Source organism: Entelurus aequoreus, linkage group LG02 (assembly GCF_033978785.1).
Source record: "Entelurus aequoreus isolate RoL-2023_Sb linkage group LG02, RoL_Eaeq_v1.1, whole genome shotgun sequence".
NCBI lineage: Eukaryota > Metazoa > Chordata > Actinopteri > Syngnathiformes > Syngnathidae > Entelurus > Entelurus aequoreus.
In genome coordinates, this window is record NC_084732.1 from 53,268,739 (window position 1) to 53,282,340 (window position 13,602).

General features: G+C 37.8%; 1 protein-coding gene across 1 annotated transcript in view; it reads left to right on the plus strand.

The window, feature by feature from the left end:
- The window catches only part of LOC133663557 (calcitonin-1-like), a 33,641-nt gene extending 21,246 nt beyond the window's left edge, over positions 1 to 12,395 (plus strand). The window contains exons 2-5 of the mRNA XM_062068113.1: positions 11,217 to 11,363; positions 11,496 to 11,587; positions 11,685 to 11,813; positions 12,103 to 12,395. Of these exons, the coding sequence (XP_061924097.1) occupies positions 11,361 to 11,363; positions 11,496 to 11,587; positions 11,685 to 11,813; positions 12,103 to 12,280 (402 nt within the window). The 5' untranslated portion in view covers positions 11,217 to 11,360 and the 3' untranslated portion in view covers positions 12,281 to 12,395. The remainder of the gene's footprint in view (positions 1 to 11,216; positions 11,364 to 11,495; positions 11,588 to 11,684; positions 11,814 to 12,102) is intronic.
- The last annotated feature ends 1,207 nt before the right edge of the window (positions 12,396 to 13,602 follow it).

Consider the following 13,602-nt stretch of genomic DNA (forward strand, 5'->3'; position numbering starts at 1 on the left):
TCCTCCGCTGTTGCCATTTCTAATACAAAGTAGCGCAATAGTTGTAACTTATGTCTGTCAGTTGACTCCATATGGAAGCGCTAAATTCTACAAAAAAAATGGGGGGGGAGATGACGCAGTCGAAGTGGAAGCACGTAAAGAAGACCGCTCACAAAACAAGAAGTAAATATATGTGTTAGTATTTGCTTTGAAGTGGAAAAGGAGTATGAATAAATCAGCTCTGCTTCTTCCTACTCCTTTTTGTTGTAAAGAGAAATGGAAAATAAGTGATCTATCATATTGAAACTGTATACATGTTCAAACAAACGTTTACCAACCAAACAAACAAACCAACCAACCAACCAACCAACCAACAAAACGGCGCATCATGAAGGTATGGTCAAAAAGCATCTGTAAAAATTAATCGATGCAGCATTTCGACCAAAGAACCACCATTAAATGTTATGTAGACCACAAGAAAGTTTTCAAATGGAGAAAAATAATCATAATATGAGCCCTTTAAAGGCTGAATTATGCTACAGCTCACTGACCCCCTTCAAAACATCTGGCGAAGCTTGACGTGCACCTCCGAAAAAAATACAACCTTGCATCCAGTATATAGCCTTTCGTGTTTTTACCACCTGCCAAAGCACCATTTTTAAATCTTCTTCTCCGATTTCAAAGCAACAGGCACAATAAAAGTCACAGATGTTCCACATCATGTATAATTCCAGCCATCGGTGGCCATTGTTCTCTGCTACTACACAGGAAGGAAAACACTGCCCCCTAGTATTTTGCCAGAGGTTTGCAAGTGACAGCCATAACGGGATCAAGACCACGTTGGTGGGGGTGGCGCAGCAGCTAACCAGAAGCATAATCTATAGGTTTAAAAGTGAGTGGATTAAATACATTTTAGTCCTGACAAACGACTACCTTTTTTAATCATATTAATCGCATTTGTGCTTTTTTGTTAATCATGATTAATCACAGTAAATTACATGATTGCTTAATTTAAATGACTCTAATATTTTGACACAAGGCAATTTTACTGTCCGAATGTCACAAACAATTAAAAAAAAGATTTTCCTTAAATGCAAGTAATATATTTGCTAAAACAGTTTTATCTCAAATACAGTTGGTGTGCATTTTGAAGTGAAATGTGCCAATAGTCAGAGTCTCAACAAACAACTTGCAGTCATGTTGTTCTGACGCTGTCATTGAATATGGATACATAACTTATGTTTCAACTTCAATGGCTTTAATTGAAATTACAGAAGAAATTACCAATGGATTAATTAATTAAAGCATTTGACACAATTAATCACAATATTTTAATAAAAAAACTAGAACGATACGGTATCAGAAGGTTAGTCTTAAACTGGATAGGAAGTTATCTAACGAACAGGAAACAATACGTGAAGCTAGGTGAACACACTTCTACAACGCAAAATATATCCTGTGGTGTACCTCAGGGATCAATACTAGGACCTAAATTATTCAATCTCTATATAAATGACATTTGTAAAGTTACAAAAGATTTAAAGTTAGTATTATTTGTGGATGATACAACAGCGTTTTGTTCAGGAGAGCACACACAGGAGATAATACAAATAATAACAGAAGAAATTAACAAATTAAAAAGATGGTTTGACAAAAACAGACTACCGTTGAATCTCAGTAAAACTAAAATAATGCTATTTGGTAACAGTAGAAGAGAAAGTCAAGCACATATACAAATAGACAGAATCGAAATTGAAAGAGTAATGAAACCAAATTTCTAGGTATAATGATTGATGATAAACTGAACTGGAAATCTCATGTAAAAAATATACAACATAAAGTCGCAAGAAACACGTCAATAATGAATAAAGCAAAACATGTTCTAGACCAAAAATCACTTCATATTCTCTACTGCTCGCTAGTGTTACCATATCTGAGTTATTGTGTAGAAATATGGGGAAATAATTACAAAAGTACACTTCATTCACTAACTTTGTTACAAAAAAGATCAGTTAGAATAATACATAATGTTGGATACAGAGAACATACAAATCCTCTATTTATTGAATCAAAGATACTGAAATTCCACGACATAGTGAATTTGCAAACAGCTAAAATTATACACAAAGCAAACTATAACCTGCTACCCAAGAATATACAACAATTCTTCTCAACAAAAGAGGAGAAATATAATCTTAGAGAAAAATGTAATTTAAAACATTTGTATGCACGTACAACACTTAAGACTTTCAGTATATCAGTATGTGGAATTAAATTATGGAATGGATTAAGCAAAGCAATCAAACAATGTACTAATATGATCCACTTCAAGAAACTCTTCAAACTTAAAGGCCTACTGAAACCCACTACTACCGACCACGCAGTCTGATAGTTTATATATCAATGATGAAATCTTAACATTATAACACATGCCAATACGGCCGGGTTAACTTATAAAGTGACATTTTAAATTTGCCGCTAAACTTCCGGTTCGAAACGCCTCTGAGGATGACGTATGCGCGTGACGTAGCCCGGCGAACACGGGTATGCCTTCCACATTGAAGCCAATACGAAAAAGCTCTGTTTTCATTTCATAATTCCACAGTATTCTGGACATCTGTGTTCGTGAATCTGTTGCAATCATGTTCATTGCATTATGGAGAAGGAAGCTGAGCAAGCAAAGAAGAAAGTTGTCGGTGCGAAATGGACGTATTTTTCGAACGTAGTCAGCAACAACAGTACACAGCCGGCGCTTCTTTGTTTACATTCCCGAAAGATGCAGTCAAGATGGAAGAACTCGGATAACAGAGACTCTAACCAGGAGGACTTTTGACTTCGATACACAGACGCCTGTAGAGAACTGGGACAACACAGACTCTTACCAGGATTACTTTGATTTGGATGACAAAGACGCAGACGTGCTACTGTGAGTATGCAGCTTTGGCTTCTAAATATTTGATCGCTTGACCGTATGTGCGCAACTTTTTTTTGCGTATGTACGTAACTTTTTTAAAATATATAAGCTTTATGAACCTTGGGTTAGGTGAACGGTCTTTTGGGCTGAGTGATTGTGTGTGTTGATCAGGTGTTTGAATTGTATTGGCGTGTTCTATGGAGCTAGGAGCTAGCAGAGGAGCTAGGAGCTAGCATAACAAACACGCAGGTGTTTTTATGCAGGATTAATTTGTGGCATATTAAATATAAGCCTGGTTGTGTTGTGGCTAATAGAGTATATATATGTCTTGTGTTTATTTACTGTTGTAGTCATTCCCAGCTGAATATCAGGTACCGTGAGTATGCAGCCTTGGCTGCTAAACATTTGATAGCTTGACCGTACGTGCGCGTCACGTACGTAACTTTTTAAAAATATATAAGCTTTATGAACCTTGGGTCAGGTGAACGGTCTTTTGGGCTGAGTGATTGTGTGTGTTGATCAGGTGTTTGAATTGTATTGGCGTGTTCTATGGAGCTAGGAGCTAGCAGAGGAGCTAGGAGCTAGCGTAACAAACACGCAGGTGTTTTTATGCAGGATTAATTTGTGGCATATTAAATATAAGCCTGGTTGTGTTGTGGCTAATAGAGTATATATATGTCTTGTGTTTATTTACTGTTGTAGTCATTCCCAGCTGAATATCAGGTCACCCCCGGCTCTCACAGCATCTTCCCTATCTGAATAGCTTCAACTCCCCACTAGTCCTTCACTTGCACTTTACTCATCCACAAATCTTTCATCCTCGCTCAAATTAATGGGGAAATTGTCGCTTTCTCGGTCCGAATCTCTCTCACTTCATGCGGCCATCATTGTAAACAATAGGGAACTTTGCGTATATGTTCAACTGACTACGTCACGCTACTTCCGGTAGGGGCAAGCCTTTTTTTCATCAGATACCAAAAGTTGCAATCTTTATCGTCGTTGTTCTATACTAAATCCTTTCAGCAAAAATATGGCAATATCGCGAAATGATCAAGTATGACACATAGAATAGATCTGCTATCCCCGTTTAAATAAAAAAAATTCATTTCAGTAGGCCTTTAAAGTGTTTACAAAGTACAAAGAAGAAGAACCATGATAAACAATCTGAATTTATTTCATTCATCCATTCTTTCATTCTCAAAATAATCTTGTCTCATCATATGAAATATAACTTACTTCACCAATTATTATTTATTTATTTATTTTGATTTTGATTACGTATGGAGTATATTGTGAATAAATTGAGAACAGGAATTGAACAAAAGTTTTAGCAACTGTTATGTAAAAGAAAAGGGGTATGATTAAATAAGCTCTGCTTCTTCCTACTCCTTTTCGAACATGTTGAAAAGAGAAACTGGAAATTGTGACGTATCATGTTGTATGCTTGCATGTTCGAAATAAACTCAAACTCAAACTCAAAACGCCAGCTATCTAAATTGCTATCATTAGCTAACAACACCTAAAGCTAATGCTAATTGTAATCCTAATGCTAACTTCATGTGTTACGTACATATGTAATTTTAACAGAGGTTAGTAAAGGATACTATAATGTTCTTAAAACATTGTCTTTATGGTTAAGAATTTTTGGGATGGTTTGAGCATGGAACAACCTATTTCAATTTACAAATGAACTACACGATGCACAATCCCCTTGACTAAATAAACACCACACCAACTCCAATAGATGCCTCGTTTTTCCACCATGTTGCTGTCCCAAGGCAACATACTATTATATACCACAGAAGACATCATTGCCACCACAAGCACTGTTTGCACAGACATGGCATCTGTAAAGCTGATGTTCAGTGTGAGGTTTAAAAAGAAAGTGCTACCCTTTGAGGTTTCCCGGGAAATTGCATTGCTGTCTAATTGGTTTTTCTGCATATAATGAAATTAAAAGATTGATCACAACCAGCAAAGCAGAGTTCCTGTTTTCTTCCATTGTGTCGTGTTCCAATGAGCGCATCCCCTTGCATACTGCAGTTGGACATAATTATTTACCATCTGGATGACTGGGAATAGTGTAATTGTTGCCATTCCCGGTAATTCACCTCCTTTTTTCAGCACCTGCTTATCAGCTGCAAGGACATGCATAGTTCTTGTAGCAACGTGGTGTTAAATTGTTACCTTTGCTTTTATTAAGGAGATCACTCATTCTTTTTCTATCATACTTATCCTGTTCAGGGACACAGCATAGGTCTGAGCCAATACCAACTGACTTATAGCTGCGACAAAGTATGTAAACCACTACACTTCAAAGTCTGTCCCTCAGCTGACTGTCAGCTGGGATATACTCTCTCATAATGACTGTGAACGAATTCCACAAAAAAAGTGTAGTTCCCTTTGAAAAGTGGACTTTGTTGTCCCAACTTGAATATCTAGATTTTGCTGATGATCTTGCTGTCCTTGCACCAAAGCACATCCATCTGCAGGAGAAGACTGACAGACTGAACAAATTCGCCCAACAGGTAGGGTTGAACATAAATGTGTCCAAAACACAAGTGATGTGCATTAATGCCACTCCAGATGTACCAATCACAGTGAATGGACACGCTCTCGACTATGTTGAGGACTTGACCTATCTGGGAAGTCTCGTCAGTAAGGACAACTCTGCACAAAAGGACATTAGAGCAAGACTCGGAACGGCACAGGGTGCTTTTGCTAGGCTACACACCATCTGGAAGTCCAAGCAATATAGCTTAAGAACAAAGGTCCGACTTTACAACAGTAATGTAAAATCTGTATTGTTTTATGGCTTGGAGTGCTGGCGAGTAACATCTTACGACATGAAAAAAGTCGAAGCCTTCCACAATGGATGCCTCAGGAAACTGTTGAATCTTCTGGCCCGAGAAAATATCCAATAAACATCTATACAAGAAGACCAAGTGCAACTGTGGTGCTAGAGATCAAATGCCGCAGCTACTGTATTTACAGAGAGATTGTAAGAGTTTGGACACATTTAAAGTGTTTCTGATCACACAAAGTGATCTCTAAGACAGGCTGACACAGCTCTGACCGGCGCAAAGTACACCAACTGTGGAAATAAACAAGTCAGAAGAGCCGCTCTGTCTAGTCGACGCTCTTTGAAATGGCCACGCCCGTGTGTACAGGATGTGATGTCATCAAAATGTCAGCCCCCGATGGCTTCAAGCAGCATGCAAAATGAATGAATGAATGAATATATATTTGTATCTTTTTTCATGCTTGAACAATACACAAATTGCCCGCTAGGTGGCAGCAGTGTTGGAATAAATCCACAGGAAAAGTGATGAAGTACATTAAGGCTGCAGCTATCGGGTAATTAAGTCATCTATCCATTACAAATATTTTTTTTTTTAGCTTCAACACTTATTTTAGGAGAAATAAAAAACAATTCTGTTTGCCATAACCTTCTTTCTTTTTTTCTAATAAATCACATCATCAACATAAAAATTGCACTTTCAACATGTGGGCTTCAATACAGTTTTTTTTCTAAACTCCATTGTTGGCTACACAGATCACTGCACACACAAACCATTCGCCAACTCTCTCTATTGTAGCGACCGTGTGGAAACTTTGAGCTTGAGTTTGAGTTTATTTGGAACATGCATACAATTACAACATGATACATCACAATTTCCAGTTTCTCCATTGAACATGTTCGAAAAGGATTTGGAAGAAGCAGAGTTTATATAATCCTACCCCTTTTCCTTTACATAGCAGTTGCAAACACTTTTATTCACTTCCTGTTATTCACAGTATACTCCATAAGTAATAACATTCAAAGTAAATAAATAAATAATAATTAGTGAAGTAAGTACATTGTTTGATTTATTTGCTTAATCCATTCCATAATTGAATTCCACATACTGATATACTGAAGGTCTTAAGTTTTGTACATGCGTACACATTTTTTTAATAACATTTTTCTCTAAGATTATATTTATCCTCTTTTGTTGAGAATAATTGTTGTACATTCTTGGGTAGCAGATTATAGTTTGCTTTGTGCATAGTTGTAGCTGTTTGCAAATTCACTATGTCATGGAATTTCAGTATTTTCGATTCAATGAATAAAGGGGATCACACTCCTCAGCGTTCCCGGTAATGTCTATTCAGGTGTACTGGAGAGGAGGCTACGCCCGATAGTCGAACCTCGGATTCAGGAGGAACAGTGTGGTTTTCGTCTTGGTCGTGGAACTGTGGACCAGCTCTATACTCTCGGCAGGGTCCTTGAGGGTGCATGGGAGTTTGCCCAACCAGTCTACATGTGTTTTGTGGATTTGGAGAAGGCATTCGACCGTGTACCCCAGGAAGTCCTGTGGGGAGTGCTCAGAGAGTATGGGGTAACGGACTGTCTTATTGTGGCAGTCCGCTCCCTGTATAATCAGTGTCAGAGTTTGGTCCGCATTGCCTGCAGTAAGTCGAACACGTTTCCAGTGAGGGTTGGACTCCGCCAAGGCTGCCCTTTGTCACCCATTCTGTTCATAACCTTTATGGACAGAATTTGTAGGCGCAGTCAGGGCGTTGAGGGTATCTGGTTTGGTGGCTGCAGGATTAGGTCTCTGCTATTTGCAGATGATGTGGTACTGATGGCTTCATCTGGCCAAGATCTTCAGCTCTCATTGGATCGGTTCGCAGCCGAGTGTGAAGCGACTGGGATGGGAATCAGCACCTCCAAGTCAGAGTCCATGGTTCTCGCCCGGAAAAGGGCGGGGTGCCATCTCCGGGTTGGGGAGGAGATCTTGCCCTAAGTGATGGAGTTCAAGTACCTCAGAGTCTTGTTCACGAGTGAGGGAAGAGTGGATCGTGAGATCGACAGGCGGATCGGTGTGGCGTCTTCAGTAATGCGGACGCTGTATCGATCCGTTGTGGTGAAGAAGGAGCTGAGCCGGAAGGCAAAGCTCTCAATTTACCGGTCGATCTACGTTCCCATCCTCACCTATGGTCATGAGCTTTGGGTCATGACCGAAAGGACAAGATCACGGGTACAAGCGGCCGAAATGAGTTTCCTCCGCCGGGTGGCGGGGCTCTCCCTTAGAGATAAGGTGAGAAGCTCTGTCATCCGGGGGGAGCTCAAAGTAAAGCCGCTGCTCCTCCACATCGAGAGGAGCCAGATGAGGTGGTTCGGGCATCTAGTCAGGATGCCACCCGAACGCCTCCCAAGGGAGGTGTTTTGGGCACATCCGACCAGTAGGAGGCCACGGGGAAGACCCAGGACACGTTGGGAAGACTATGTTTCCCGGCTGGCCTGGGAACGCCTCGGGATCCCCCGGGAGGAGCTGGACGAAGTGGCTGGGGAGAGGGAAGTCTGGGCTTCCCTGCTTAGGCTGCTGCCCCTGCGACCCGACCTCGGATAAGCGGAAGAAGACGGATGGATGGATGGATGAATAAAGGCTTTGAATGTTCTCTATATCCAACATTATGTATTAATAATAATAATAATAATAATACCTGGGATTTATATAGCGCTTTTCTAAGTACCCAAAGTAACTTTACATGTTAAAAACCCATCATTCATTCACACCTGGTGGTGGTAAGCTACTTTTGTAGCCACAGCTGCCCTGGGGTAGACTGACGGATTATTATTCTAACTGATTGTTTTTGTAGTGAATGAAACGCACATTTGTAGTTATTTCCCCATATTTCTGTACAATAACTCAGATATGTTAACACTAGCGAGCAGTAGATAATATGGAGTGTTTTTTAAAAATCCAATACATATTTGGCTTTATTCAGTATTGATGTATTTTTTGACATGTATTTCTTGTATGTTGTATATTTTTTCATGACATTTCCAGTTCCTTTTATCATCTATTATTACACACATACATTCCATAACAATGTGACCTCGGAGTATGTATAGGTAACGTGCAGAGTTCCACAGGGTTCGGTTCTTGGCCCTGCACTCTTCAGCATCTACATGTTGCCGCTAGGTGACATCATACGCAAATACGGTGTTAGCTTTCACTGTTATGTTGATGACACCCAACTCTACATGCCCCTAAAGCTGACCAACATGCCAGATTGTAGTCACCTGGAGGCGTGTCTAAATGAACTCAAACAAGGGATGTCCAGCAACTTTTTACATCTTAATGCTAAGAAAACGGAAATGCTGATTATCGGTCCTGCTAGACACCTGCACCTATTTAATATTACCACCTTAACATTTGACAACCAAACAATTACACAAAGTGACTCGGTAAAGAATCTCAGTATTATCTTTGACACAACTCTCTTATTTGAGTCACACATTAAGAGTGTTCCTAAAAAAGCCTTCTTTCATCTCCACAATATCGCTAAAATCCGTCCCATTTTGTCCACCACCGACGCTGAGATCATTACTCATGCGTTCGTTACGTCTCGTCTCGATTACTGTAACGTATTATTTTCGGGTCTCCCTATGTCTAGCATTAAAATATTACAGTTGGTACAAAATACGGCTGCTAGACTTTTGACCCACATCTGCGGTCCCCTCCAAGGTTTCTCATTACGCCGAATGGGTTGAGTTTTTTCTTGCCCTGATGTGCGATATGAGCTGAGGATGTCTTTGTGGCTTGTGCAGCCCTTTGAGACACTTGTGATTAAGGGCTGTATAAATAAACTTTGATTGATTGACAAAAATTGTTTTTTTTCACTTTGTCAAGATCTACTCAGTCTATTTGTATTTGACTTTCTCTTCTACTGTTATCGAATAGCATTATTTTAGTGTTACTGAGATTCAAAGATCGTGTGTTTTTGTCAAACCATCTTTTTAATTTGTCCATTTCTTCTGTTATTTTGTGTATTACTAAACAAAACTCAGTTGTATCATCTGCAAATACTGTAATACTAACTTTAAGTCCTTTGTAACTTTACAAATTCCATTTATATAGAGAGTAATCAATTTTGGTCCCAGTATTGATCCCTGAGGTACGCCACAATATATTGTTTGTTTGCCTATCTTCACGTATTGCTTCCTGTTGGTTAAGTAGCTTCCAATCCAGTTCAAGACCAAACCTCTGATGCCACAACGTTTGTAAAATATCATGATTGACTGTGTTAAATGCTTTTGTTAAGTCCATAAAAACTTTAACTGCACACTGTTTACTATCTATTCCATTTGTAATCTCTTCCGTTATTTCCATTAATGCCATTGATGTTGAAATGTTGGCTTTGTATTCGTATTGTTTTTTTCGCGGGAGCTCCACTTTCATTTACGAATGCTTATAATTACTTATGCTGTTAAATAATTGTTCTATCATTTTACAAAATTGTGGAAGTCAAGAAACAGGTCTGTAGTTTGTAAACTGGTGTTTGTCTCCAGACTTATAAATCGGTACGACTTTTGCTATTTTCATTTTCTGAAATCTCTTCAATAACTTATTTATCGTTTCCACATGAATTTCGTTACAGTCAGTTGGGTTTACATTTTTTCCACAATACTAAATATGTCCTCTTCTGTCATGTCTGTCAGGAACATGGAGTTGGAATTTCCATCTATCGTCTCATTCAAGTCCTCAATTGACACGGGATCTGGAATCCTTTCCTCCAGAATTTTTCTGTCCCTTTGTCATCCATGGTTGATTGTTCTTCTTTTGATTCTTACAAAGTTGTTCCATGGACAATGTTTGTCACAAAGTGTCATGCAAGTCACAGTGCACTGTATGTCTGAACTTGTCTTAATAAAAATGTATCAAATACCCTATGCTTCAGCTACATTGTTTTCATTGTACACATGTCCCAATGTTGCATTTCTAGCTCATTCTTAGACGCAATCATACTATTCTCTGTGCATATTCTTCGAAATGTCTTTTTTCCATCCTTGTTTCTCTTGTTGTTGTTTCTGTCATAGATTGTGAAAACTGGTTGATGATCACTGATATCAGTTATTGGTGGTACATGACATCAGATAATTGAGAACCACTGACATGGATACAACAAAAAAAAAGTCATTCAATCAACATTATCAAAACCGTGAACAGTAAGGATAGTGTAGATGCCTACAACACAACAGTGTCCTGTCAGGTCCATCTATATAATAGCCAAGTAAAACAGGGAATCCAGGGTTGCCATGGCAATGGCACCAATGCCTTCTCCCTTATCACAAGTAGATGTGTCATGAAGAGAATGTGGAAGTTGTTATTCTGATACACAACTTTCACATACAACTGCTTTAATGCAGAATTAATTGAATCATCTTATTGTAACTAAACATAGTGTTTGATGCCGACATTAACAGCAAATGCCTGATCATTATGCATTAATGTCATTTGCTTCAGATATATATTTTTCAATTGGTTTACAGCGACCTGTGATTGGCTGCCAGTCGGCCATGATCAAGTGCTCACAGAACCCAGGGGAACATACATAAAAGCCTGTTTTGTGGGAGCGGTCAGCACATCCTCACTTGAGCCTACACTTATTCTTTCATCTCCACCAATACCAGCTCATGGTAAGTAGACACTGACTCTTTATATTCATAACTACTGTTTACCAACCCAGTTTGGATAGAGACGTAATTGTAGGTCATAGTCAGACATTATATGTATTATTTTGGACTGTGCATGTTTTTTTTGTTCCACAGAGAATCATGATTACACTGAAATTCGGGACTCTTTTTCTTGCCTGTGTGCTGGTCTTCTGTCAAATGTACATCTTACAGGCAGCACCATCTAGGTAAGAGATGACGAAAGATGAGAGTGACTGCATTCTTGTAAAGTGCATAAATGAACATGAATTTAGCACAAAACCCTCTAACTATGCTGTATTTCAGAAGTCGGGAAGACCCCGTTACAGATGGAGTCACTCTATCCAACGATGATGTGCAGAAGTTACTTAGAGCAATTAGAGAATTTATGCAGCTTGCTTTAGATGATGATCACCAACCAGCTGATGGAAACAGGTAATAATCGATCTATTTATCTGTTTTAGTGCATGAAACTCCAAAATGCATTGTATGGCATCCATTTATTGAATCAATAACAAACATTGAGCATGGTAGTGCATGTAAACAATCATGCATGATCAATTTCACCATGGAAAATGATATCAAATAATAGCCTGACAATGGAAGCAATAACCATTTCCGTGCATGCCATGTTAAGCAATGTAATGCATGTAATAAAACTATGAACATGCATCATGTCTTTGTCACTGTCAGTTGTCTCTGCACGTCTGTGTTTCCTTAACAGCCCAGATAGATCCGTGTCAAAGCGCTGCACCGGCTTAAGCACTTGTGTGTTGGGCAAGCTGTCCCAGGACATTCACAAACTCCAAACATACCCTCGCACAGATGTGGGGGCAGGGACACCCGGAAAGAAGAGAAGTCTAGCTGAGCAATATGAACCATACGGAAGCACGTATAATTGATATATTCAAATGTGGTCTCTCTTCCTTGGTCTTCTTACTGCTTGTTCATTCGTCTTTATGTATGTGCCCTTGGGACTGCTGTTGCATTCAATTTTAAATGACTCACACCAGAGGAATGTCCTACATTTCATTTCCATATGTCTTCTGACAGAGAGCTCAATAAGTACAGTATGCAGTATTACCTTATGGCATGAATATTGTTATCAATGGTATCATTCATTTGTTTTCTTGCATGTAATGAATGTAACTCAGTTTATACAATAAAATACAACTCAAACACATTATGATTTTATTAGTGTTGTTACAAAACCAAATGTATTCCAAATGTATATATATATATATATATATATATATATATGTATATATATATATATATATATATATATATATATATATATATATATATATATATATATATATATATATATATATATATACATATATACTGTATATATATATATGTATATATATACATGTATATATATGTATATATATATATATATATTAATCACATATGTAAATTAATATAAAACATATACATTTTGTAAAATTTACTATATTAAAAATCACCCAAAAATATAGCATTAATCATATATGTATACGGATTAATTACGCAATATATTTTGAGTGCACATGCTTCTACGGTCAGTGATCAGGTCAATGCAAACGTCAGTGCAAAGTTGAGTGAGGACACTGAGGCTGATGTGCTCGCTGGCAAATTTCACTGACTATAAAATAGTTTCAGGTAAAGGAACACAAACTTGAGGGTTACTGGAAAAGGAACATGTGCAGTCAAAATAAATTGCATGATTAATCTGCATTTATACATGAATAATTTAATATTATTTTGTGATTACTTTCATGCATTAATGTGTTAACTTTAACAGCCTTTATATATATATATATATATATATATATATATATATATATATATATATATATATATATATATATATATATATATATATATAAATATATATATATATATATATATATATATATATATATATATATATATATATATATATATATGCATATTTCATGATTCTTATTACGTTTTTTAACTACATAATAAAAACAACTCTCAGTATGATGCTGTACAGTTCAATACCACTGCAAACTACTTTGCAGCGTATTCATCCATTCAAAACATCCATCCATCCATTTTCTACCGCTTGTCCCTTTCGGGTCGCGGAGGGTGCTGGAGCCTATCTCAGCTGCATTTTTTAACACATTAAAGCCAGCTTTATTGGTCACATGCACAGGACAATTCACAAGTATTGCAAGAGAATAGAAATGACCATATAATCATACAAATGATT